Below are 27929 nucleotides of genomic sequence, written 5' to 3'. Positions count from 1 at the left end.
CCCCTCCCAGGCCCTTCTTTATCCTTTTATAAATCTGTGAGATTGAGACTTTACTCCCTATTCCCAAAAATCAGCAAATTCTGAGTGCTTTGTAGTAAAATATTCTTTATTCTTCGTTTTGTCAAAAGCGTGTTTCAGTCTACTATATCTAAACCATGTGAGATAGTCTATCTATACTTAAACCCATTTCCTCTGGTGTCTTCAACTTTCCTTCCACTACTATCTGGGGCACAAATCTAATGCCCTTTTTATCCCAAAACAAATAATTCTCAAACTTCAAAAATTCTTTTAAGTTAATATTTCCCCAAATGGGTGAAAACTTTAGTGAGTGATATATTCCTAATAATTTTTTGATATTAACCCAGACTAAGTGTACCATCTTGCTAATTGGGCACTGCCTCCCCTTTATTTTTAACATTCCTGCTTCCAATGTACTAATAATGTTATATTGGAGAGCTCCCAACTCCCCTTCCAGGAATCGACGCAGTCTGTCATCCTCCATCATTAACCACTGAAGCTGGGATGCAAAATAGTAGCCCCTAAAGCATGGGATGGACAGACCGCCATCTTCCTCGCCTAACCATAGGTATTTTTGTTTCAGCCTGACCCTTTTTCTCCCCCAGATAAGATCGTTTATCGCTCCTTCTAATGCATTGAAAAAGTGGTCCCCTATCCAAATTGGGCACGAGGAAATAACATACAAAATCTGTGGTAGTAGAACCATCTTTATTATTGCTATTCGGTCCACTTGTCGGATCAACAGCTTTTGCCAAACACTTGTTTTTTCCCTAACCCTTTTTAATAGAGGGTCAATATTGAGTTCTAAATACTCCTGTATCCTAATAGAGGGTCAATATTGAGTTCTAAATACTCCTGTATCCTCGAACTAACTTTTATTCCCAGATATTCAAACGATTCCGTAGGTTTCAAGATTTTAATGTTAATTTCCTCCGGCCCAATTTCCTGACCAATTGGGAGCAGTACAGACTTTGTCCAGTTCACCTTAAAGCCGGAGACAAGGCCAAACTGGTTAACTACCTCCATCAGATGCTGTACCATTGGTACTCCTCCATCCACAAAAAACAGAATATCATCAGCGTACAGGCATATCTTATCCAGTGCACCGTTTCCCCCAAATCCCCTTATTTTTCCGTCTGCTCGGACCTTACAAGCTAGTGGCTCAACAAATATAGCGAACAGTAGTGGGGAGAGTGGGCACCCCTGACAGGTTCCCCTCTGTATTGACTCTGATATTACTCCATTAATCCTAACCCTAACTTTCGAGTTATTGTATAAAAGCTGTACCCATTTAATAAATTTCTCCCCCAAATTAAACTCGTGCATAGTCCTCCAGAGGTATGCCCACTCCACCGTCAAACGCTTTCTCAGCGTCCAAAGACAGGATGGAATGGGCACCCTCACCAACTATCTGCATATTCAACAATGTCCGTCTAATATTCGTCTGCGCCTGACGTTTGGGTACAAACCCGGTTTGGTCCGGATGTATTAATTTATCAATAACTTTTCTTAGGCAGTTTGCAAGCAACTTAGCACATATTTTAAAGTCGGTGTTGAGGAGAGAGATGGGGCGATACGAATCCACCTTACTCTCATCCTTCCCCTTTTTGCCTATCAAACTTATTACAGCCTCGGAGAGAGAGGACGGGAGTTCGCCACTATCCATTGATTCATTTAAGACCTGTACTAACACTGGAAGAATGACATCTCCATACCTTCTATATATCTCAAAGGGTAGGCCATCCAGCCCAGGACTGGTGTTCCTCTGAATAGTTTTCAGTGTCTCTCGTAGTTCTTCAACTTCAATAGGGCCATTCAACCAGTCCCTCTCCTCATCCGAGAGTCTGGGAATCGAAACTCCCTCCATGAAGATTCTAATTTCTTCAGGCCCCCAGCTCTCCCTTCAACACCGTCAATCCTATTACCCCCCCTTTGATTCTGTATAAGTGTGGACAGCAGTTTTCCCGACTTCCCAGATTCTCTAAAGTATCGTTCCCCCTCAAAAAACACTTTTTGTTGTGCCTTATCGCTCAGATAATTCCTCAGTGTACTTTTAGCCTGATCCAGCTGGCTTATCAATGCAGGGATTTTCTTAGTCATGAGTTCTGCTTCTATTTTTTTTATCCTATCTGTCAGCTTTCTCTCCTGTTCTGCAAATCCCCTTTTCAGACCCTTAATTTTACTTATCAAGATGCCGCGTAGAAATGCCTTAAAGGCATCCCAGACATACCCTGGGCCTGCTGAACCTAAATTATATTTCCAGAACTCCTCTATATTCACCCTGATATCATCTTCCTCCTTGATTAAATTCAGCCAGTGAGGGTTCAGGCGAAACTCACGAGTTGTTCGTCTTAGGTTTGTTTTAAACCGCAGACAAACAGGGGAGTGATCCGAGATACTATTCACTTCATACTTCATGCTGGAAATTTTGTGTACTAATTCTGAGCTAACCAGTGCCAAATCTATCCTGGACATTATTTTATTTCCCCGACTGAAACAGGAAAACCCTGGCTTGTCATCGTAGAGGTATCTCCACACGTCTATTAAGGATAGTTCCTGCGATATTTTCCACAGCACTGATTGTCGCCCTGTCATCTGTTTATCCTTTGGGATCACAGAGTATCTGTCTAACTCGTCATTCATAACGTTATTTAGATCTCCCATAATTACTATGGGGCATTTACCTCTTGAATCTGCATACTCCACTAATCTATGGATAACCGTTAGGGAAAATGGGGGAGGTATATACACAAAGGCCAAAATACATACAATACCGTTCCATTGACAATGAAGGAATACATATCTACCCCTATCATCTATTTTCTCGTCAATTGGATGGAAATCTACTTTATAGTGAACATATACACTAACTCCAGATGAATATGTAGAGAAACATGAATGGTATTGATACCGGGCCCATTTCTTCTTTAACAGGTTTATTTTATCCTTTGTACTATGTGTCTCCATTAATCCTACAATAGCCGGGAGATGTTTAGAAACAATATCAAAAACCATTACCCTTTTGACCCTGTCTCCTAGGCCCCGTACATTCCATGTCATAATACTACTCATACTACTCATTCAAATCGGTCACTTCCTTTTTCTTCACCTTAGACCCTATTAGAAACATAGAAACATAGAATGTGTCGGCAGATAAGAACCATTTGGCCCATCTAGTCTGCCCAATATATCTGAATCCTATGAATAGCCCCGGCCCTATCTTATATGAAGGATGGCCTTATGCCTATCCCATGCATGCTTAAACTCCTTCACTGTATTTGCAGCTACCACTTCTGCAGGAAGGCTATTCCATGCATCCACTACCCTCTCAGTAAAGTAATACTTCCTTATATTACTTTTAAACCTTTGCCCCTCTAATTTAAAACTGTGTCCTCTTGTGGTAGTTTTTCTTCTTTTAAATATGCTCTCCTCCTTTACCGAGTTGATTCCCTTTATGTATTTAAAAGTTTCTATCATATCCCCTCGGTCTCTTCTTTCTTCCAAGCTATACATATTAAGGTCTTTTAACCTTTCCTGGTAAGTTTTATCCTGCAATCCATGTACTAGTTTAGTAGCTCTTCTCTGAACTCTCTCTAGAGTATCTATATCCTTCTGGAGATATGGCCTCCAGTACTGCGCACAATACTCCAAGTGAGGTCTCACCAGTGTTCTGTACAGCGGCATAAGCACTTCACTCTTTCTACTGCTTATACCTCTCCCTATACATCCAAGCATTCTGCTTGCATTTCGTGCTGCTTTATTACATTGTCTTCCCACCTTTAAGTCTTCTGAAATAATTACTCCTAAATCCCTTTCCTCAGATACTGAGGTCAGGACTGTGTCGAATATTCTATATTCTGCCCTTGGGTTTTTACGCCCCAGGTGCATTATCTTGCACTTATCCACATTAAATTTCAGTTGCCAGAGTTCTGACCATTCTTCTAGTTTTCCTAAGTCCTTTTCCATTTGGCGTTTCCCTCCAGGAACATCAACCCTGTTACATATCTTTGTGTCATCAGCAAAAAGACAAACCTTACCATCGAGGCCTTTTGCAATGTCACTTATGAAGATATTAAACAAAATTGGTCCCAGTACAGATCCCTGTGGAATCCCACTGGTAACATGACCTTGTTTTGAATGTTCTCCATTGACTACAACCCTCTGTTGTCTGTCACTCAGCCACTGCCTAATCCACTCAACAATATGGGAGTCCATGCTCAATGACTGCAGTTTATTGATAAGTCTTCTATGTGGGACAGTGTCAAAAGCCTTACTAAAATCTAGATATGCGATGTCTACTGCACCTCCACCGTCTATTATTTTAGTCACCCAGTCAAAAAAATCTATAAGATTTGTTTGACATGATCTCCCTGAAGTAAACCCATGCTGTTTTTCATCTTGCAATCCATGGGATTTTAGATGTTCCACAATCCTATCCTTTAATAGGGTTTCCATTAATTTGCCTACTATTGATGTCAGACTCACTGGTCTATAGTTGCTCGATTCCTCCCTACTACCTTTCTTGTGAATGGGCACGACATTTGCCAATTTCCAATCTTCCGGGACGACTCCTGTTACTAATGATTGGTTAAATAAATCTGTTAACGGTTTTGCCAGCTCACCACTAAGCTCTTTTAATAATTTTGGGTGTATCTCATCAGGCCCCTGTGACTTATTTGTCTTCACTTTAGACCTCCCAAGACAACCATTCCCACCCTACTCCCTCCCCACCCCTCATCCCTCCCTCTCCCCCCCCCCCCCCCCACTATCTGGTCGGCAGAAATCGAGAATTTCCCCCACCTCTTACACACGACCCCTTCCCACCCCCAACCCCTCCCCCATGAGCCAGTCTGGCGCCTCATGTTCCTATTCCTTTAACGTCCAGCCACTCCACTACCTCCTCCGGAGAGCCAAAAAACCTAACCTGTTCACGATATATTATACGTAACTTGGTAGGGTACAACAGGGAATACTGTATCTGAGCCTCCGCTAATCTCTTTTTCACTTCTTTGAACTCACGCCTCTTAATCTGGGTAGCTCTAGAGAAGTCAGGGTAAATCACTATATTATTTCCGTTGAACTCAATTGTTTGCAACATTCTTTTCGTTCGCATTATTGTATCCCTATCTTTAGCACTTTGTATTTTGGCGAGGATTGCCCTCGGGGGAGCCCCTCTTATAGGGGGTCTCCCTGGTATTCTGTGGGCTCTTTCCACTGAAAACAGGTTAGTTAGGCCCTTGTCTTTAAAGCTATCTTGCAGCCACTGTTGAATAAACCCTGTTGTATCCTCACCTTCCGTTCCCTCAGGGAATCCGACTATTCTGATATTTGATCTCCTGGATACATCTTCCATTATTGTAACTCTCTCTAAAAGAATCTTCTTTTACTCTTCCATTCCTTCCACTCTTTTCTTTAAACCCTCTATATCGTTTTTCATACTTCCTGATGTTATTTGCAGCTCCTTCACCTTCTCCCTAACTTTATTCATATCCTCCTTTATGAAGGAAAGGTCAACCTGTACCGAGGCAATCTTAGTTGTCAAATCCTCCAGGCTATGGTTAGTTTTTTGCACTGCGCCCAAAATTTCCAGTAACTTATTATCTACCAGGTTGATTCTTTCCTCCATCCCTTCTCCGCTACCCACCCTCATTTCCATTCTCCCATGCTCCTCGGGGGCGGCCGCTTCACAACTATCCTTTTGTATTTCCTTATTACCTCGTAGAGAGCTCTTAATTTTGGGGGGGGGATCTAAGATATTTCTCCAGGCTAGTTGTTGTAGTGCTGCCCTTCCCACCCCCTGGCGAGGAAGAGCCAGCCATGCCAGCGGATCTTCGGTTTACGCCCTTTGGAGGCATGAGTTCAATCCCCCCGACCACCAAAGAGAAGAAAAAAAAGCAAATAAACAATTACAGGGAGGGGAGAGGGATACGAAGATAACAGATATATAGGTATATCAGTACGTAACAATTAGCTAGTAATTATATATCCATTACTAAGGAGAGGGAGCGTGTACATAGTCTCGTCCAGGTTTGATCTATTAATGTATATACCCAGCAAGCAGTCCGTTAATCCCTTTTGAAAGGGTATAATCCGCCACCTGGCTAGAGCAATATTTCCAATAATAATATAGAATACGTCGATACGTGGCGCTTGGATATTACTCCATTATTATTCCTTAAGTATGAAAACTGTACGGAGTATAGTCCAAAATTCGCTCACAAAGGAGACTAGATAACTTATGTCCAGCAAGCCAACACCTTCAAAAAAAAAGGAGATTATATTCGACTGTTCCTTCAGTTACATTTGTATCCGGCAAGAGGTGCCTCCTCTACACAAATAGATGTATTCAGCGGATCCTCTTCTTAGTTACATATCCTATAGGCAGTACGTTCCACCGTTCTAAGCGAGTTTATTCAATACTTGTTCAATACTTCATCCGCTTACATGTGTATCTCTAATACATATAGGGAAGTGTGTTCAACAATTCAACAGATTATCTAATCACATAAAATCGTTCAACAGTTTTTTGTGTTCAACAGTTCATCTAGACACATAAGACCGGAGAGAGTGACTTGGAAGGGTGAACAGATCCTCTAGGTATGAACATATATGTCCAGTGATAGAGGAAAAAAAGGAGTAAATGCTGCACTTCGGCTGGTTAACTAAGACGAGGGGACGGTACATTCGTCACGGGGAAAAAATGTAAGCAGATTTTTCCCTCCTCTTTCCTTCTCTTCCTCCTCTCTCCCCCCTTCACTCTTTCCCCACGGTGCTCATCTCCCTGGGTCATACGAGTGGGATCCCGGGGTTGCCAGACCTCTAATGACCTTTAAAGAGACGGTACATACCCCGAAGTCCTCTTCTCTCCTCTTTAGCCAGTCCTACATGTAATCAGCGCTGCCAGCGCACCAGTTCCCACAGAAAGATAGGAAAAAAAAAAAAACGGTACCTTCTTTCTCTTCCCCGCCAGGAAAGTCACATCCGGGGCAATGGAGACCTTACCAAGCCGCTCGTGGGGGGGGGAAGGTCAAGAGGGAGCCTGCATCCCCCTGTGTCCTCTACACCCACTCCTACTCCACTTTTTTAACGGCTGTTACAGTCGGGGACCCCCGCTGCAACGAATCCCAGGCACTCCAGGCGATCTCACTGCTACACGGGAGCCGTGGGGGGGAGGAGGTGGTCGCGGTCCACTACAGCTGCAACAGCCGCAGCATCACCAAAGCACTCGGCCCAACCATCTGCGCGCCGCTGGCCTCCGGTAGCGGGTAGCAGGAGCTCGGACACCCAGCGTTCAGGCGCCGCGATCCATGAGGCAGGGGAGGGAGCGGGAGCACGGCACGTCCTACGTCATGCCGTTACATCTTGTTCAATAAACCTTAATTCTGCAAGATGAAAATTGTCCCACATTATGGTGTCAGCATGGAAACCACTCTGGGACCACAATTCTCTTGCCTCCTTCCAATTTTTAGCCATCAACTCAAATAAAGGTATCTTATTACATTCCTGTTGCATCAAAATACCTGCTTCCAATTATTTTTATATTGATGACGGTAATCTAATGGTCCTAAAAGGGTTAACAGGGAAAAAGTTACAGCAAAATGGACACACCCACTGAGAAAGGACACGCCCATTGAGCGGCCAGCCCGAAATAAATCTAGCAGAACAATTGGAGCAATAATTGGGGAGATCTCTGGACCCATGTGAGGTACAGGGCTGGTTCTAGCGTTCTTAGAAAAGGATCGTCATGTACTATATGATGCCTGGTTTAAATTTTTTACATCAGTCATGACATAACCTTTTTAACCACTTCAACCCCCCTAGCTGAAACACCCTTAATGACCAGGACACTTTTTACACTTCTGGACTACACTACTTTCGCCGTTTATTGCTCGGTCATGCAACTTACCACCCAAATGAATTTTACCTCCTTTTCTTCTCAGTAATAGAGCTTTCATTTGGTGGTATTTCATTACTGCTTACTTTTTTGTTATTAATCGAAATTTAACGATTTTCTTGCAAAAAAAAAGAAATTTTTCACTTTCAGTTGTAAAATTTAGCAAAAAAAATGACATCCATATTAAAAATTTTCGCTAAATTTATTGTTCTACATGTCTTTGATAATTAAAATGTTTGGGTAAAAAAAAATGGTTTGGGTAAAAGTTATAGCGTTTACAAACTATAGTACAAAAATGTGAATTTCCGCTTTTTGAAGCAGCTCTGACTTTCTGAGCACCTTCTACAATGCCCAGACAGTACAAACACCCCACAAATGACCCCATTTCGGAAAGTAGACAGCCTAAGGTATTCACTGATGGGCATAGTGAGATCATAGAACTTTTTATTTTTTGTCATAAGTTAGCGGAAAATGATGATTATTTTTATTTTTTTCTTACAAAGTCTCATATTCCACTAACTTGTGACAAAAAATAAAAACTTCCATGAACTCGCTATGCCGATCACAAAATACCTTGGGGTGTCTTCTTTCCAAATGGGGTCACTTGTGGGGTAGTTATACTGCCCTGGCATTTTAGGGGCCCAGATGCGTGAGAAGTAGTTTGAAATAAAAATCTTTGCCCACCTAGGCTGCAAAAAAGTGTCACACATCTGGTATCGCCATACTCAGGAGAAGTTAGGGAATGTGTTTTGGGGTGTCATTTTACATATACCCATGCTGGGTGAGAGAAATATCTTGGCAAAAGACAACTTTTCCAATTTTTTTATACAAAGTTGCCATTTGACCAAGATATTTATCTCACCTAGCATGGGTATATGTAAAATGACACCCAAAAACACATTGCCCAACTTCTCCTGAGTACGGCGATACCACATGTGTGACACTTTTTTTGCAGCCTAGATGCGCAAAGCGGCCCAAATTCCTTTTAGGAGGGCATTTTTAGACATTTGGATCCCAGACTTCTTCTCACGCTTTCGGGCCCCTAAAATGCCAGGGCAGTAAAAATACCCCACATGTGACCCCATTTTGGAAAGAAGACACCCCAAGGTATTCAACGAGGGGCATGGCGAGTTCATAGAAATTTTATTTTTTTGGCACAAGTTAGCAGAAATGGATTTTTTTTTGTATTTTCTCACAAAGTCTCTCTTTCCGCTAACTTGGGACAAAAATTTCAATCTTTCATGGACTCAATATGCCCCTCACGGAATACCTTGGGGTGTCTTCTTTCCGAAATGGGATCACATGTGGAGTATTTATACTGCCCTGGCATTTTAGGGGCCCTAAAGCGTGAGAAGAAGTCTGGAATATAAATGTCAAAAAAAGTTATGCATTTGGATTCCGTGAGGGGTATGGTGCGTCCATGTGAGATTTTATTTTTTGATACAAGTTAGTGGAATATGAGACTTTGTAAGAAAAATAAAATAAAAATAAAATATCTATTTCTGCTAACTTGTGGCAATTTTTTTTTTTCTAAATGGAGCCTTACTGGTGATCAATGACAGGGGGGTGATCAGGGAGTCTGTATGGGGTGATCACCCCCTGTCATTGATCACCCCCCTGTAAGGCTCCATTCAGACGTCCGTATGTGTTTTGCGGATCCGATCCATGTATCCGTGGATCCGTAAAAATCATACGGACGTCTGAATGGAGCCTTACAGGGGGGTGATCAATGACAGGGGGGGGTGATCAGGGAATCTATATGGGTGATCACCCGCCTGTCATTGATCACCCCCCTGTAAGGCTCCATGTATCCGTAAAAATCATACGGACGTCTGAACGGAGCCCGACAGGGGGGTGATCAATGACAGGGGGGTGATCAGGGAGTCTATATGGGGTGATCAGGGGTTCATAAGGGGTTAATAAGTGACAGGGGGGGGTGTAGTGTAGTGGTGTTTTGTGGTACTCTTCACAGCTACCTGTGTCCTCTGGTGGTCGATCCAAACAAAATGGACCACCAGAGGACCAGGTAGCAGGTATATTAGACGCTGTTATCAAAACAGCGTCTAATATACCTGTTAGGGGTTAAAAAATAAAAAAAATAATCGCATCTCCAGCCTGCCAGCAAACGATCGCCGCTGGCAGGCTGGAGATCCTGTCTCTTACCTTCCGTTCCTGTGAACGCGCGCGTTGTGTGCGCGCGTTCACAGGAAGTCACGGCTCTCGCGAGATAACGCGTATATGCGTCACTCTGCGTAGAGCTGCCGCCTCCGGACCGCGGATCTGCATTAGGCGGTCCGGAGGCGGTTAAAGGGAACCGGTCATTAACTTTACGCTGCCCATACTAACGGCAGAATAAAGTAGATGCAGTTGAGTTGATTTCAGCGGTCTGTCATTTAAAAGTTAAAAGTAAGTGGTTGCCGAGAACCAACATCACAATCATTGCAGACTGGGCCTGGAAAAGAGTCACGTCCACCTGAGAAGAGTCACGGTTACTCATGAATTCTTGCTCTCCTGCCACCTGCTGATGATTGAAAAGCTTCTACCTAATTCTCTCCCTTTCTCTCTAGTAGAGAACTGCCAATCATCAGCAGATGGGCGGGAGTGCAGGAGATTAGGAATAACCATGACTCTTCTCAGGTAGATTTGACTCTTTTCAAGGCCTGGGCTGCAATGATTATGATGCTGGTTCTCAGCAACCACTTACTATTAGCTCATGAGTGACACACCGCAGAAATCTGCATGTCTGTCACTATTTTCTGCTGCCCTCAGTGAGGTCGGCACAAAGGTGATGACAGGTTCCCTTTAATGTTCCATATAATAGATTAGTTTCTCAATCAGATTTGTGGGGTAGAATACAAAAAAAAAACTTAATTCCACCAATAATTTTTCATGGTGCAATAAAAATTACAATTTATTCTGTGGGAAATTAGAATTAGGCTACGTTCACACCTGCGTTAGGTGCGGATCTGTCTGGTATCTGCACAGACGGATCCGCACCTATAAATGCAAACGATGGTATCCATTCAGAACGGATCCGTCTGCATTCTATTTAAGTCTAATTGTTAGACGGATCCGTCCAGACTTTACATTGAAAGTCAATGGGGGACGGATCCGTTTGCAATTGCACCATATTGTGTCAACGTCAAACGGATCCGTCCCCATTGACTTACATTGTAAGTCAGGACGGATCCATTTGGCTCCACACGGCTGCAAGCAGCGTTTTGGTGTCCGTCTCCAGAACGGAATGGAGGCGGAACGGAGCCAAACTGATGCATTCTGAACGGATCCTTACCCATTCAGAATGCATTGGGGCTGAACTGAACTGTTTGGGGCCGCTTGTGAGAGCCTTCAAACTGATCTCACAGGCGGACACTGAAACGACAGTGTGAAAGTAGCCTAACAGTGATACCAATTTTATTTATCGTTCATTTTATGACCTAAAAAATTTAAAAGTGAAAAAAATACTTTGCGTCGCCATTTTCTGACACTCATAACTTTTTAATTTTTATGTCGACACAGCTCGTGTGATAACTTGCTTTTTTGTGGGATGAACTGTACTCTTTATTGGTAGCGATTCTGGTAATATTTTTTATTTATTTTTTTATGGCATTTATATGGTATTTTATTATAACTGACGTTTCTGGGTGGACCATTATCAATTGTTTATTTTATTTTTTAATATAAATGGGAATTTATTTTTAATTTGCAATTTTAAATTATTGATAAAGCTATTTTTTTTTACATGTCTTTTTAGTCCTCCTAGGGGACTTGCAGCGTCTGTATTACAGGGTGCAATACGAACAGTAAGTTGGCAGGCCCCAGGGCTGGCATCACAATAGCTCACAGAAATGGCACTCTAGGAACAGTGCTCTATCCTACCTAACTGCTCAAATGTCCTGGTCACTATTTGACTTTAACCTTGGGGTTAGCCACTGCAGGTAGGTGTCAGGTGTGTAACCTGCCTTCTGTTCTCAGGAGCGGAGCCTACTCCAATAATGACCAATGATATGGTATGGCATTGGTTGTTGAAGGGTTAAAGAATTACTACACTTAGAAATAACTAACAATAAGCAGGAAATAACCCTGCCCAAGTCGCATAAGGACTGACGGATGCAGACAGCACATGGATGTACTGTCTGCATCTTTTGCGGCCCCGTTGAGATGAATGGGTCTGAATCCTACTTGCAAAAACTGCAGATCAGATGCGGACCAAAACCATGGTCGTGTGCATGAGCCCTTGGAGAAATCCTGCAGAGAATGGGTAAGGATCAGTTCAGAATGCATCAGTTTGCCTCCGTTTAGCCTCCATTCCGCTCCGGAGGCGGACACCAAAACGCTGCTTGCAGCGTTTTGATGTCCGTCTGACGAAACTGAGCCAAACGGATCCGTACTGACTTACAATGTAAGTCAATGGGGACGGATCAGTTTTTACTGACAATATGGTGCAATTGAAAACGGATCCGCCTCTCAATGTAAGTCAAAACGGATCTGATTGTTCATGGTAATGCAAACGGATCCGTTCTGAACAGATACAAGCGTTTGCATTATAGGATCCGCACCTAAACGCAGGTGTGAAAGCAGCCTTATACTGGTCTCTCCTGGTTTGACACAGCTAGTTTGTTCCACTTGTATCTTAGTGTGGGGCTTGGGCATCTATCGGTTTCTAGGTTCTTTCTTCCTTACAGGACCCCTCACTTATCTAGGAAGGGACTGACTGTCGACCAGTTGTGGGACACTGCCTAATGCGGATCATGCAAGTACGTAGGTAGGCACAGTGGGACGGGTAGCTCAGGGTCCACTGCTCCCTACCATGAATGCTAAGCATTTCCCCACAAAACTATATATCCATCTGCTCAGCTCCTCCTGCTCTGTAAAATGCTGCCTTGCACTGCATTCTATGGTGACAGGTCCTCTTTTACCCCATAAAGGAGTTTTCTCAGGGAGAGATTTTTTTTTAATGGCTTGAAAGGGTTAAAAATTACTTAAAAGGGGTTCTCCGGTCCCATAATGAATTTTATTATCTGCCCAGAATACCCCAAACACTGTGTATTGTACCCCATATTGCTTTTCTTCAGGCCTGCACTTTCCAAATGAACCAAGCTTGCGCTGTAATGTTTCTTCCTCCACCTGCAGTAGTCACACCCCCTACACCTTCTCTTTCCATGTTATCTAGGTGGAGCAAGCCCTGTAAAACATTACAGAGCAAAGCATGCTGGGTTTGGTTAGCAAATCCAAGAGAAAGCTGATAAAACAGGAAGTAAGCCATGTCAACAGCCTGCCAGCATGCAGTGATGCCGAGAACAGGGGAAGGAAAGTGCTGAAATGAAAACAGGTATATGGGGCAAAAATATGTAGTGTTTGGGATACTTTGGACAGATAATTTGCTAACTTTTTTGCCAAAAATGTTACTTTTTTTGCTCCTATAATGGAACAGAAAACTGAAAATAACGCAGATATCAACACAATGCTGTACCTATCTGACCTTTTTCCATGTGCTCCTTATATGCCTAGCCACACACTTCACTCTGCTAACCAACTATTGTTTTCATCCATGGTTCCAACCATCTACCCTCTGTCTGGGTCCCCACTGATCACAAAAGCCTAGCATAATACCTAGATAATACTTGCTCCATCCCCCTTTTACAGCTGCATCTCAATAAATTAGAATATCATCGAAAAGTTATTTCAGTAATTCAATTCAAAAAGGGAAACTCAAACACTTACACACAGAGTGATCTACTTCAATTGTTTATTTCTTTTCATGATGATTATGGCTTACAGCTAATGAAAACCCAAAAGTCAGGATCTCAGAAAACTAGTATACTGTGAAAAAGTTCAATATTGTAGTAGTAGCGTAGTAAGTTGTGACAAACAAAGATGCATATTTCAGTGCATGTCTCCTCAAAGTGGGAAATTCATCATTACTTATGCAATTATAGAACTGAAGCAGTGGAAGGATTCTGTACCTGGCTTCCAGCTCATCGTTGCTTTGCAGCTCAATTATTTCATGTTGTAGGTTATCACATCTAATGGTTCTACATTGAAAGGTGTAGCAAAGATGTTCAGTTCCATTTGTTTACTTTTGACATCCTTGAATCTTTCACAAATGCCTCATTCACCAGCATACTTAAGCGTCGTAGAAGGTTTTTGTTCCTCCAGAGTAGGGAAATGCACCAGGTTATTATTTTCAAGGTGCACTTTCCACAGCCTTAATTTAGCTTCAAATGATTTCACGTTTGAAAGCAATGAGCTGGGAAGCTGGCTGAGACCCTGCAGCTTGACGTTCAGCTCTGAGAGGTACTTGGTAATGTCCACCATGATCGCTAAATCACACAGCCACTTGCTATCACTGAGCTCTCTGACATGTCCATGAACTGCTTCCTCATGAGCTTGTTCCAGCGACTCAACCATCTCACTTCACAGTAATAAACAAGATCACCGTACTCGGAGTCAAGATCCTTCAGTAACTCCTTAAACTGGCGATTGTTAAACCCTCTGCTTTTGATAAATGTCATGCACGACACTACCGTTGACATCACATTGTTGAGGTGCAAAGACTGTGCACAGAGACTTTCTTGGTGTATGATGCAGTGGCATATAATTAAATCACTTGGATCAAGACCGAGACTAATCAGTTCTTTCTTGACAAATGCAAGTAATCCTTTTTTGGAGCCAACCATGGCTGGAGCTCCATCTGTAGTAAGGCCACTGTAAAAGGGGGGATATTAATCACTAATATTTATGCAAATATCGATAATTAATATTCATAAATAGGAGGAACTGTCTATTGATGACTCCGCCTATTTATGCCTTTATATAATAATTACACAATACCTTCGCTATACTTTACACTAATCACTATGCTAGCTGCATGCGCCTTACTGAACTAACTATCGCCAATAACTACACGTTACACAGATAGTTACAAGTAACACAGTATTTATTACTTACAATACACTACGCACGCAATACACTAACAATACAGCACTAAATATACAATCCTAAACTACTCTACACGTTCCCAAATTTCACCCATAAACTAACTATACAGTTCACACATACAAGTAATATTAACAACCCACCCATCCAGTTCTATACTATCCCTATGGGGTACGCCGAGGGTTAACGGTGGTCTTACAGGGGTGTAAGCAGACCACAAACACAAAGGGTTAACAATGGGGATGATTTACAATGGATCAGGGCTGTACAGCAATGCAAGGGTTAATACCCTGCAAGTGTACAGTGAGGGGGGGGGGGGGGGGGGGTGGCAGGGATTAAACAGGGGTTGCCACCAGGGGTAATCAGGGACCAGTCCACAATGTAATCAGAGGCAAGGGTTTACCAGGGCACAGCAGAGGTTCACCAGAGGGGATATATATAGTCTCAGGGGTATGAAAGGGGTAAGGGGTTAAGGAATGTAATCAGGGGCAAGGGTTTACCAGGGCACAGCAGGGGTTCACCAGAGGGGATATATATATTCTCAGGAGTATGAAAGGGGTTAAGGCAATAGGTACGGGGGCGGCACGGCTCTCTTCTTGAGCGCTGGATCGCGCTCTTCTTCAGGAGGGGTCCGCTCTGCCTGAGTGCAGGATGCGCTCTCTTCTCCAGGTCAGCGCAGGAAGGGGCCCCAAGCCTCCTTCCAGAGCGCAGGACGTGCTCTCCTGGGTCTGGTCGGGGGGTCCTTCAGGAGGGGGCGGCAAGGCACTTCTGTTGAGCTCCGATCACGCTCTCCTCTTATGGTGGGGGGCCCTGACCCTGACTGCCCGAGTGCCGGGGCCGCCGGATATTTAACCCCGGCGGCCCGCACTCCCACGCCGCGCATCATCCACGTGGGCCGGCGCAGTGATATGACGTCACTGCGCCGGCCCGCACATCGAGGACGCGCGGCAGCCAACAGGCGGGAGATGCCTTTGATCTCCCGTCTGTAGCCTATAGCATTCCGGACAGCGAGATGTTCATTTCGCTGCCGGAATGCGCATAATAGAAGGAGAGGAGGCTTCTCCCCTTCTTCTATCATGCATAATTGTCTCCAACGGCGCTGGAGATAATTAGAACAAAGGACTCAGATTCTGTTGAACCTGAGTCCTTTGTAGTCATCAGGATGACCGGACATTCACACTGATGCACCTGGTTGCAGATATTGGGGCATGTATCTTATTATTATTGTAAAGGTGATCTACAAGGGCACATATATATTATAAGGGGGCACAGCCCTTACATTATAAGGGGGGACGGCTGACAACCACAGCAGCAAGGAAAAAAATTAAACCAAATTAACATATTGCCATAGCAACCCGTCCCCTCCCACCTTAGTCCCCTATATAATGTCCACTAGTCCATAGTACTTCCTCTTTCTTGGCGAATGCCACTCCTACCTGACCGGACATCAGACACTCCAAACTGAACCGCAAAACAGGAACCATCCGAACTTGAAACACCAGGAACTGATAACAGGAGAGCCCTCTTCCGGAACTCCTGGCAATGAGAGGGAACTCCCTTGAACTCGCAACCGCCGAACTGGAACAGGAAGAAGATACTCCTCAGGAATCAACGAGAACCACTCATCAGAAAAGTCAGCCTGTGAAGAGAACAAAATGCATGAAAGAAAATGTTCCATCCGTATGACACGTGCAAACACGAAAAAACCATCAATAATCCACAATAATACAGATCATCACAAATAAACTTCACATCCCAACAAGCAATAACCCAAGGGAGGGAAAATACCTAGGGCGGGCAATACTCGCCTCCGTGTCTTTCATAAAATCATGACTTTACGTCATAAATTAGTAAAAAATCCCCCAATTTTATTTCAAGACACGGAGGCTCCTATTGCAAGTTTAAAGCTGTAAAATAACCGAAGAAAAGGCATGTAGAGAAGGGCGAAAATAGAATTCCTTAAAGGTCGAAGCCCGCGACCAGTCAGCAATCTTCATGATGTCCTCCAAACGAGCTCCAGACACCAACATAGAGGTGGAGGCAGCACTCCTAGTAGAGTGGGCCATGAACACAGAGGTGTCCACACCCGCCAAAGACATACTCCATTTAACCCAACGCGCCAGAGTAGGAGTGGAAACCGGGGCAAACGGTCGTCGATAAGAGAGAAATAGCTGAGGATTCCCGGCAGATCTATGCATGGAGGTCCTAGCCTCATATTCCTCGAGACAAGCGACCGGGCAAAGGTTCGGAACAGCCGGAAAACTGGGATAAGAAACCGAACGAATATGAGTCTTGGTCCGGCGGGAGATATTGAAAGTGACTCCGTCCGGAGAAAATGACCTGGCATCAAAATCCAAAGCCCTGACATCAGAAACTCTTTTGCAAGATATAAGGTAAAAGAGGGTAACCAGCTTGGCCGAAAGCTGGCGTAGGGAAAGTTGAGAGTTAGATGAACACGTTGTGAAAAGATCCAAGACCAAAGAGACGTCCCAGGTGGAAAAAAAACGCGGCCGAGGAGGCCGCGACATACGAGACCCCTTGAGGAGACGGCACACCAGGGGATGTTGACCCGCAGGACGTCCCTCGAAACCCTGGTGAAAGGAAGAAATCGCCGAACGGAAGAGATTGATCGTACGATACGCCTTACCTTCCTCAAATAATGTCGTCAAGAACTCTAAGACGTCCGATACAGGGGCTGAAAGGGGATCCACATGTCGTGCCACGCACCAACCAGACCATGATCCCCAGGCCGCTCTATAGGCCCTCCTAGTGCCCAGAGCCCACGACTGTTCCAAGAGTCTTCGAGCTGCGTCCGAAAGATCCTCGCCTTGGCCGAGACGCCCGATACCCTGCAGGCCAGCAGACGGAGAGATCCCTCCAACAGTAGTGGTTGTCGCGCGCCTCCTGAGTCTAGAAGAAGTTCTGGGAAGTCCGGAAGAAGAAGCGGCGGCAGGATAAGCAGGTCCAGCAGATGGGGAAACCATGACTGGGGAGTCCATAACGGCACAATCAACACCAACTCCGCTTGCTGACAACGCACCTTATTCAGAACCCGGGGGAGCATCGCAAACTGTGGGAATGCGTAGAGGAGAGGTACATGCCAATCTTGCAGGAATGCGTCCACCGCCTTCGCGTCCGGATCCGGTCGCCAACTGAAAAAAACGCGGTAAATGAGCGTTTAACCGGGAGGCAAACAGGTCGATAGAGAATGGACCCCAGAGGGATGAGATGTCTGAGAACACCAGTCCGTCTAATTTCCAATCGCTGCCATCCTTGAGGTACCGAGGAGTTCCAGTCCGCCTGGACATTCTGCAGACCAGGCAGATACTCCGCCACCACCGTAACCTCCTAGTTGAGACAGAAAGACCAGAACTCCTTGGCCAAATGGGACAATATGCACAAATGGGTACCTCCCATGGAATTGACATATCGGACAGCAGACACGTTGTCCATACGAAGACGAATGCAGGCACTGGCGACGTTCTTGGCAAAACTGCGGATGGCAAAGGGTCCGGCTAACAACTCCAGGGCGTTGATATGGAGTGAGGCTTCTTCCTGCGACCAACGTCCCCCGGTGGAGACCCAGTCGCAGTGGGCCCCCCACCCGAGCAGACTGGCGTCCGAGTCGATCGTGAAGTCCAGGCGTGGACCGCAAATCACCTTCCCATTCCAAGCTTGAAGATTCGAGATCCACCAATGTAACTCATCCCGAGTCTCCGCATCCAGCGACATCATGTCCACGTATGAGGCACCGGTCTGAAGGTGTGCATGCTTTAGGCGCTGAAGGGCTCGGTAATGGAGAGGGGCCGGAAAAACAGCTTGAATCGAGGAGAGGAGTCCTATGATCCGTGCCAGATGGCGCAGCGTGATCCGAGGGGTAACCAACGTCTTGCGGATGGACCAAAGTTTCGATTGGGGAAGACTGAGGGTCTCAGACTGAATCCACGAGAAGCTGAGGAACTCCATCACTCTGGAGGGGGTTAACGAAGACTTCTCGTAGTTGATGAGGAAGCCCAATCGGGACAGGAGATCCATTGTTACCTGTAACTGAGAGAGAAGGATAGAAGGATCCTGAGCCAGCAAGAGAATGTCGTCTAGGTAGATGATTAACCTGATCCCGCGGCTGCGGAGCCAAGCATGAGCTTGGTGAAGCACCAAGGGGCCGACGACAGGCCAAAGGGAAGGCAAGAGAGACGCCACATTTGGTCCCTCCAAAGGAAACGGAGAAGGTCCCTGGAATAAACAGCGACCGGTACGGTGAGATAGGCATCTTTCAGATCCAACTTCACCATCCAATCTCCCTGGAGGAGAAGGTCCCTGAGGATGTGAATACCCTCCATCTTGAAGTGCCTGTAGCGTACAAATCTGTTTAGGGGTTTGAGATTTATGACCGGGGCGCATCTGCCCTCCTTTCTTCCGCACAAAGAAGATACTGCTGAGAAGGCCCTCCTAGGGACACGAGACCAGCTCGATGGAGTCTGCCCCCTACACAAACTGGAGAAAAAGGAAAACGAGGAACACTTACCAAGGGGACGACTGGAATCCGGAACCTCCTCTGAAAGGTCCGCGGCTAGGCGCGCCTCGGGACGGGAAGAAACCCTGCGGTTGCCTGGAGTCCTGGAATGAGGATCGTTGAGCGAAAAGTCTCTGACTGTAGGAGCCTCTGCCCGAACCACAGGCGTGAAATGCAGAGCGACCGGCTGTAACCGCCACCCCTCGAGGAAAAACGGCCCTGGAACACTCTCTTCATGGACGACTGTGCCTTGTCCAGGGCAGTAAAGGCACCCACGAACTTGCCCATGTCCTTAATAAAGGATTCTCCAAACAGGAGACCCTGTGCCTCTCTCCCGGCCTCAGTGAGGGCTAGATTCATCAACTTGGGCTCTATTGGGCCAGGAGGCGCTGGGATGGGCGTCAGAATAGGATCCGCATGTGCAGAATCGGACAGATCTCCCTCGGAGAAATCAACATCCTCAAATCCAGCCTCCTCCTCAGAGTCGATCTCTAATTCAGTATGTGCTCTAGCGCACTTCCAATTCCTCGCCCGTTCTGCCTGGCGGGATGAGGCTCTTTTGTGCGAGATCACACTCTCTGGGGTGGCATTGGACTCACCAATCAAAGGTGTTCTGGGGGCGTGAGGTACAGGTAACTCAGGCTGCGCCGTGTCAGTTAGGACAGGAGGGCGAGCTGAGAGGGCATCTGAGATGGATTTGGTGAGGGAGGAGGTTACGGAGCCCATAGTGGCCATAATGGCCTCAGAAACGGAGCGTTGGAATGCATCCGCGGAAAAAACAGGGCCACCATGTGCAGGCGTCGGAGAAGAGACAGAATCTCTGCCTGCTTCCAAGCTCTGTGATGGGGTATGGCCAGATGGGTGAGACATCACTGCAGTAAGTATAAGCCGATCACAATCAGGCTCCTATTAAACAATAGATGGGTGGCTAATAAGGGTACAAGTTGGTAAATCCCAGGGGAGTAGACCTAAAAGCAGAGCTAACCTGAGGGAGGAAAATAAAAACCCACAGTGGGTAGTCACCCAGCAGTGAGCCGGCGCAGGGAGAGAGAGGAAGCCGAACGGAGACGCAGGGCAGGAGGTGTGGCCACAAACCGGAAGGAAGGCCAGAGGGAAAGACGCAGGTAAGGGGGGGGGGGGGAAATGCACAACAAAATGGCTGCCGAAATCGCGTGGCCGGCCGTAATCCTGCGAGACTACGGGCGCAGCAGCAAGCTGCGGGAGATGGGGAGAGGAGAGCGGAGCCGCTCCGAGGATCGAGCGTTCAGAATCTCCCTCCCCCGATGAAGGAAGTAAGTAGAGTGAAGGGAGGAAGGAGAGAGTCCTCAGGGAATGGGAGATAAATCAAATCCAATGGACTCCAGAAGCCGAAGCAGGGCAACAAAATACCTCCCTCCCCCTCCCCAGCAGGGAGAGGGGAACAAAAAAAGACACCTGAAACAGGGAAAAAAATAAAATAAACCTAAATACCCTAGAAATAAAAGGGAAGAAACCCTAGACCAAGCAATAAGGTCAACAAAAGATAGATATAGATATATAGATATATATATATATATATATATATATATACATATATATACACATACACACACACACACACACACACACACACCCACACCCACAGAAGATACAATAAGATATATGATGCTTAAAACAACAGGTACTTATCTTTGTGGCAGCAGCAAAGAAAGAGGAAGTACTATGGACTAGTGGACATTATATAGGGGACTAAGGTGGGAATAAACGGGTTGCTATGGCAATATGTTAATTTGGTTTTATTTTTTCTTTGCTGCTGTGGTTGTCAGTAAAGAGAGATTATGCAATATGAGCCTCCGTGTCTTGAAATAAAATCAATTTTTTCCAGGAATAAAACAAGGGTTAACTGCCAAACAAACTTAATATGGGTTGCCCTGATTCTGTACTTTGCAGAAACACCCCATATGTGGTCGTAAACTACTGTTTGGCCAAACGGGAGGACATAGAAGGAGGGGAACACCATATCGGTTTTGCAAGGCAGATTTTGCAGGACTGGTTTTGTTTATACAGTGTCCCATTTGAAGCCCCCCGTTGCACCCCTAGAATAGAAATTTCAAAAAAGTGACTCCATCTAAGAAAGTACACCTCTCAAGGTAATCAAAACTGGGTTTACAAACTTTGTTAACCCTTTAGGTGTTCAACAAGAGTTAATGGCAGAAGGAGAAACAATTTAGAAATTTCTATTTTTGGGAAAATTGTCCACTTTAACCCTTACTTTATTACTGGAAAAAATGGGTTAACAGCCAAACAAAACTCAAAATGGGTTGCCCTGATTCTGTAGTTTGCAGAAACACCCCATATGTGGTTGTAAACTACTATTTGGCTAAACGGCAGGACATAGAAGAAGGGGAACGTCATATGGTTTTTGGAAAGCAGATTTTGCTGGACTGGTTTATTTACACCATGTACCCTTTCAAGCCCCCTGATGCACCCCTAGAGTAGAAACTCCATAAAAGTGACCTCATCTAGGAAACTACGGGATAAGGTGGTTGTTGTTTTGGGACCATTTTAGGGGTAAATATGATTTTTGGTTGCTCTATATTACACTTTGAGGCAAGGTAACAAAAAATGTAAATTCTAAAATTGTTTCTACATTTGCCATTTAGTTTTGTGGAACACCTAAAGGGTTAACATAGTTTGTAAAGTAACTTTTGAATACCTTGAGGGGTGTAGTTTCTTAGATGGGGTCACTTTTTTGGAGTTTCTAGTCTAGGCTACATCAGGGGGGGCTTCTAATGAAACATGGTGTCAAAAATAAATAAAAAAACAGTCCATCAAAATCTGCCTTCCAGAAACCATATAGAGTTTCCTTCGTTCTATGCCCTGCCATGTGGCTATATAGCCATTTACGACCACATATGGGGTGTTTCTGCAAACTATAGAATCAGGGCAATAAATATTTAGTTTTGTTTGGCTGTTAACCCTTGCTTTATTACCGTTTTTATTTTATATTTTTAACACCGTTCATCCGAGGCGTTTGGTCAAATGTTATTTTTATAGCGATGACTTTTACGAACGCGACAATGCCCAATATGTATGGCTCTCAGACTTTGGAGATACTAAGCAGGCATCCTAAAACTGCCCCAAAAAAATATTAGTTTTAGTGCAGGCATCCTCAAACTGCGGCCCTCCAGATGTTATAAAACTACAATTCCCACCATGCCCTGCTTATGGCTGTAGGTTGTCTGGGCATGCTGGGAGTTATAGTTTTACAACATCTGGAGGGCCGCAGTTTGAGGATGCCTGCACTAAAAATAATATATTTTTTTGGGGAAAAAAATTGTTTCCGTGTCTCCAAAGTCTGAGAGCCATAGTTTTTTGTTCTCTAGTGGACTGTTGGGGATTATAAAAATGTAGTACTCCATGGAAGTGTGATACTCCCTGAAGCAATCGATAACGCAGAGGCCCGGATGATCGGGGCAAGTGTCACACTGAGTGGTGGTGTCCTTCCGTATCCCCCTCTTATGACACACTGCTTTTTTGGGGGGTTCGTCCCTTCTTTCCAGTATGGGGGACCACACCTGGTAAAGTGTTGGCCAGGGACGATCCGGGCGCCTCCAATTCCCGAGGTACTCCGGCCTGCTCTTTCCTGGTCCGAAAAGATCAGGGCCTTGAGGACTGCCTCATAGAACTGGAGGAATGTCCCTGCGCTGCCAACGCTTCGGGATAGTACAGAAGAGTTGTACATGGCAACCTGCACCAAGTAGACCGCAACTTTTTTTGTACCATGCCCGGGTTTTGTGCATGGCATTATATGGCTTGAGGACTTGATCAGAGAGATCAACTCCTCCCACATACAGATTGTAGTCGATGGCACAATCGGGCTTGAGGACCGTTGCCACGGTACCTCGCAGAGAGACGGGGGTGGTGCTGTTACCGTGGATTGAACCCCCCCCCCCCCCCACATTGTTACAGGATGCCGGCTGAATTAATTGAATCACGATTTAAAGCCATGACGTACCGGTATGTCATGGGTCCTTAAGGACTCTGGAAACATGCAGTACCGGTACGCCATGCGTCCCTAAGGGGTTAAATGAGAATATTGGTCAAATCTCATCTTATTTGCGATTGAAGGTAAAAAACGTTGGAACTTGCTTTTGTTGTTAATTTTTAAAGAATTATTTTCAGTAAATTCAGTTAGATTTTTGTTCAAGGAGAGATTTCCTTGATAAATTTGGCCTATATTGGTATTTGAGATAAAATTTATGGTTGAAAATTAAACAGGCTGAAGTTCGTATTGTGTTTCATCACTGAGTACCAGACCCTTAAAGGAAACCTGTGCGAGCTAGCGCATGCGCAGTGTCAGCATCATGTTCATTCCCTGTACTGGCATCAGCACAGGGAACGAACTACGCATGCGCTAGCTCGCGCATCGCGAGATTTCGGCGCTCCAGCTCTGTGACATCAGCTAGCAAGGAGGAGATTCGGAGGACGCGGGGCGGTGCTGGGCTCCTTTCCGCTTGACTCATCTCCGGCTACAGGACTCATATCAGGTAATTTGCATATCAATCAAAACTGTTTTTTAACACAATAAAAGCGCAGAGAGAGCTATGGGACCTGGGTACTGCAGATGTGCTAGCAGCCATCTAGCAGCCCATGTCCCCAGCTCTATGCGCAAAATCCTGGTGACAGGTTTCCTTTAAGATATAAAAGAAGTAATCTTTCAGTCATATCCTCTACTGTGCAGAAAGTTAGCATTACAGCAGTGCCATTGCTATCATCAGTCACTAATTCTAACGGTGTTCTACAATGAGAATCAAAGAAGCCAAATCTTCCTGCTAAATCTCTGAATAAAGCTATGCATGTGCTACCAATTAAAAGCAATGCATCAGTTATTTCATGCTTTAGCCAACATAATGCAGTCGGTAGATCGGTATATTCCTGCATTTCAGGATGGGTAGATTTTAGTAACCCAAATTTTTGCTTATATTTTATAACACTGTAGCAGTGTTTGTCTGTGCTAACTGTGGATGGTATCTCATCAAAATTTAGCAAGTTTGATATAAATTTGCCTTCTGCTTGCAATGCAAGTTTGACACTAGTATACAGGGAATCGCCTTTTTGTTAAATTTGATCTAGGTCCAGGTCCTGTAGGTCGTTTTTTTCATGGTGTTCAGCAAGGAAAGTCAAAGCATTACAGGTACACTGGAACCCTCGTGAAAAACTGCTATACCTGACATCACCTTGCCAATGTGATGCCAGTGTTGACTCACTCATTACAGTGTATATTCAATCTGTAGAGAACTTTTATCTTCCTTTAAAGCTTTTTTCATTTTCTCACGTTCCTTTGCCATCTGAGACTTTGGTAACCTCTGCAATAATAAAAAAACAAAAAAAAAGTTATAGATGTATGTTTCAAGAATGAAGAGAAAGTGGGCATACAAAAGAATTATGTGTTTTGTAGGTATTGACATTATTTGTGTGCTATATACCTTTTTTTTTTTCATTCTATGAAAATGATTTACTTGTTTTAATGTGAACAGTGTGAGTTTATGCATAACAGAATGTATGAACTATACAATTAGCCACTGTGTTGCTCTAGGAAGAGCAGTGTTTATGCTCATATGTGCAATGTGAAGGTGATTATATATAGATAGTGATACCAATGCTGAATTGGTAGTGGAAGGGAGGTATATTTCCCCTAGATTCCCCTCCTATGTAAGTAGCAGGTGAAAGAATCTCACCTGTGAGGTAATTAATGAAGCAGCACTGAGGGTGGGGATATAACAGAGCAGGAGGTCAGTCTCTCTCTGCCTGGGGACACAGAAAGCATGTCTGTATGAGTGAGCAAACTGTGAGTACTAGGTTGCTGATGACTAGTTTTATGAGCTGGCTGGGAGAAGCCCACCAGCGGATAGATAGGAACCTCTAATGTTTAGTAAGTGCCGGACAGGCAAGACTTTTCTTTTGTTGTTTTATTTTATTTGTGCAACCTGCTCAATAAACCTGGCTCCAGGCCAGCTTAAAACTGCTACCTTGGTGGCTGGTTGGAATTGTGTGAAACAGACAAGTGTCCTTTGACCCCAGCAAAGGCGATCCCGAGCTTATCCCCCCACAATATATATAGAAAAAATGGCAGCACCGACTAAGATAGTATGTGCTGGGTGCTAAGTCCTAGGTAACTGCTTCTTACCCATAGCAATATGTGGGGAAAAAAACGGACAGCACTACAGTCTTGCATCAACATCAGGTGGGTTTATTGCATGTAAGATAGCAACGTTTCAGCTCTAATCATGAGCCTTTTTCAAACATGATTAGAGCTGAAACGTTGCTGTCTTACATGCAATAAACCCACCTGATGTTGATGCAAGACTGTAGTGCTGTCAGTTTTTTTCCTATAATATATATATATATATATATATATATATATATATATATATATCTTTGCAAAAAAACAGGCAGCACTCCCATATAACATGAAATAAATACCTTTATTCAACCATTTGGCAAGGGTAATGTTTTGGTTCAATACTAGAACCTTTCTCAAGCTTGAGACCATTAACACTAATCCTTTTTATTAACTAAACATCGCTCAAAACCATGTTGCCACATCCTCGGATCATATAAGACCCTTGTATGACATATCAGTGAGAAACATATTAAACCTGAGAAACTATACAATCATGTACTGTAAAGGGTCCGGAAAGTATAGGCCTAGAGCCTCTGTGGGCACAATGGATCGTATCAACTCGCTGTGACAGCAGTCCGCGACCAGAGGGCCAATTCGGTGAATCAGAGGCTGATCTTCGGGCGATTCGCGATTTTCCTGCTGAACGGCTCTCTGAGCGGCCCCTGTGCTGCCGACTAAATGGTCTGCCTTGAGAGCCAGTGACGGAGTCCTGAGGTGAAAAAGCAGGCTTGAAGGTCTTTCCAGAAAGGATGCGATCAATGGCTGCTTCAGCTTCTGCAGAGGAATCAAAGGTAAGTGTTCCTTCCTCGGTGTGAAATACCTTTAGAGTGGCCGGATACAAAAGATGGAACCGGACATTGCTTTTAAATAGCCTGGTGCATATGGGACTAAAAGGCCTTACGTCGTTTTATCACTTCCACCGAAAAGTCCTTGAACAGCATGATAGTAATCGGGCGACGTCTCTGTGTGAAACTGCGCATCATTTCAACGTTATCATTAAAGTCCAGGAGACGTAAAATGACCTGGCGCAGTCTCCCTTGTGAAGCATGAGATGCTGCGAGTATGCTCTGATCTTGTGGTGCCATAGGATTTGGCCCAACCCTGTGCGCATGTTCCACTTTACAATAGTGGGATAGGCCCAGTGCCTCTGGCAGCTCTTTTTCGCAAATATCCAGGAGCTCAGAGGGTCTGATGGATTCCGGTAGGCCCACAAGCCTTAGATTATTTTGACGGGACCTATTTACAAGGTCTTCCAGCTTGTTATGTATGTGATCCATGTCCCGCTGTTGAGCCTGCAGGGTGTTTGTCAGCTCCCGCGTATTTGTGTGGAGATTGTGTACCTCCTGCTCAAGCGCTTTTACTTCCTGGGTAGTGTGGCCTACCTCTTCCTGAAGCGTGTGTAAGGTCGACATGATGGTAGTCTCCAGAGTCCTCTGTATGTCAGGGGAAATACGAAGGGCCACTTCAATTGCGAGGCGTTTATAGTCCAGCATCTCTTGGCTGTCCGTTGCTGTATGTAAGCCTTGGGAGCCATCATCCATCGGCAATGGTGAGGATGCCACCATCTATTTTCTGTGTATAAAGGGAATCTGTTACCTGGATAATGAATCAGTGACTTAGGTGGGGGGGGGGGGGGGCGTGCCAGCAATGACAATGCTGGGATAGAGAAGAGACACAGCTGACTGATTAATTGGATTTAAAAAAGTGGGCAGAGTAACAGAAAACCAGTCTGATGTGTCTCTATCCTGGTAACAGCCATCTGATTGGGTAAATGCCTTTACCTCACAGGCCACAGTATTTCACCTTCAATGTAAAACTTTCATATACTGTACTGCCATTCTCATAGTTTTAAGGCCTAAACCTGGCCCAGACCATTACTTAGTGATTTGGCTTAAAGTTTGGAAAAGTGGGCGGGGCTTAAAACAGCCAAATATTAGCTATTGCTAATCAAAGGGAATATTCAAATTGCTGCCATTCTTACACTGTTAATGGCTGGGTCTTCAAGCTTGACACAGTTGGTCACTGGGTGAATGTAAGGGCATTAGGTGCACCCACCCTGGCACTTAGGTGCACCCACCCTGGCCCTTAGGTGCACCTGCCCGGACCCATAGGTGAACCCGCCCAGACCCTTGGGTGCACCCGCACGGACACATGGGTGCACCGGCCCAGACCCAAGGGTGCACCCGCCCGGGCCCTGGTTGTCAGACTTATGTAAAAAATAAAAATATAGCACTGTAAATCTGATGTCAGCAATATAAACATAAGCTAAGCAAGTTTTAGGTGGAAAAAAAATGTATGCTGTATGTGTAAGCCTGAGTCTGTGCTTCTAATGGTAGAAGGGGTTGATCTTTCCTGAAGAATCTGACTTTGAAGATGATACAAGACCAAAAAAGTTTTCT

At 44.8% G+C, this 27929-nt stretch overlaps 1 protein-coding gene across 1 annotated transcript in view; it reads right to left on the bottom strand.

Annotated features, from left to right (window-relative positions):
- LOC122942278 overlaps positions 1–24664 on the bottom strand; it is a 46515-nt gene extending 21851 nt beyond the window's left edge. The window contains exons 1-2 of the mRNA XM_044299797.1: positions 24574–24664; positions 16288–16490 (exon numbers count right to left, since the gene is read on the bottom strand). Coding sequence (XP_044155732.1) covers positions 16288–16335 — 48 coding nt within the window. The 5' untranslated portion in view covers positions 16336–16490; positions 24574–24664. The remainder of the gene's footprint in view (positions 1–16287; positions 16491–24573) is intronic.
- Between the last annotated feature and the right edge of the window lie 3265 nt (positions 24665–27929).

This window comes from Bufo gargarizans, chromosome 6 (assembly GCF_014858855.1).
Source record: "Bufo gargarizans isolate SCDJY-AF-19 chromosome 6, ASM1485885v1, whole genome shotgun sequence".
Classification (NCBI taxonomy): Eukaryota; Metazoa; Chordata; class Amphibia; order Anura; family Bufonidae; genus Bufo; species Bufo gargarizans.
The sequence above is the reverse complement of the archived record's forward strand: the minus strand, read 5'-3'. Positions and strand labels throughout refer to the sequence as shown.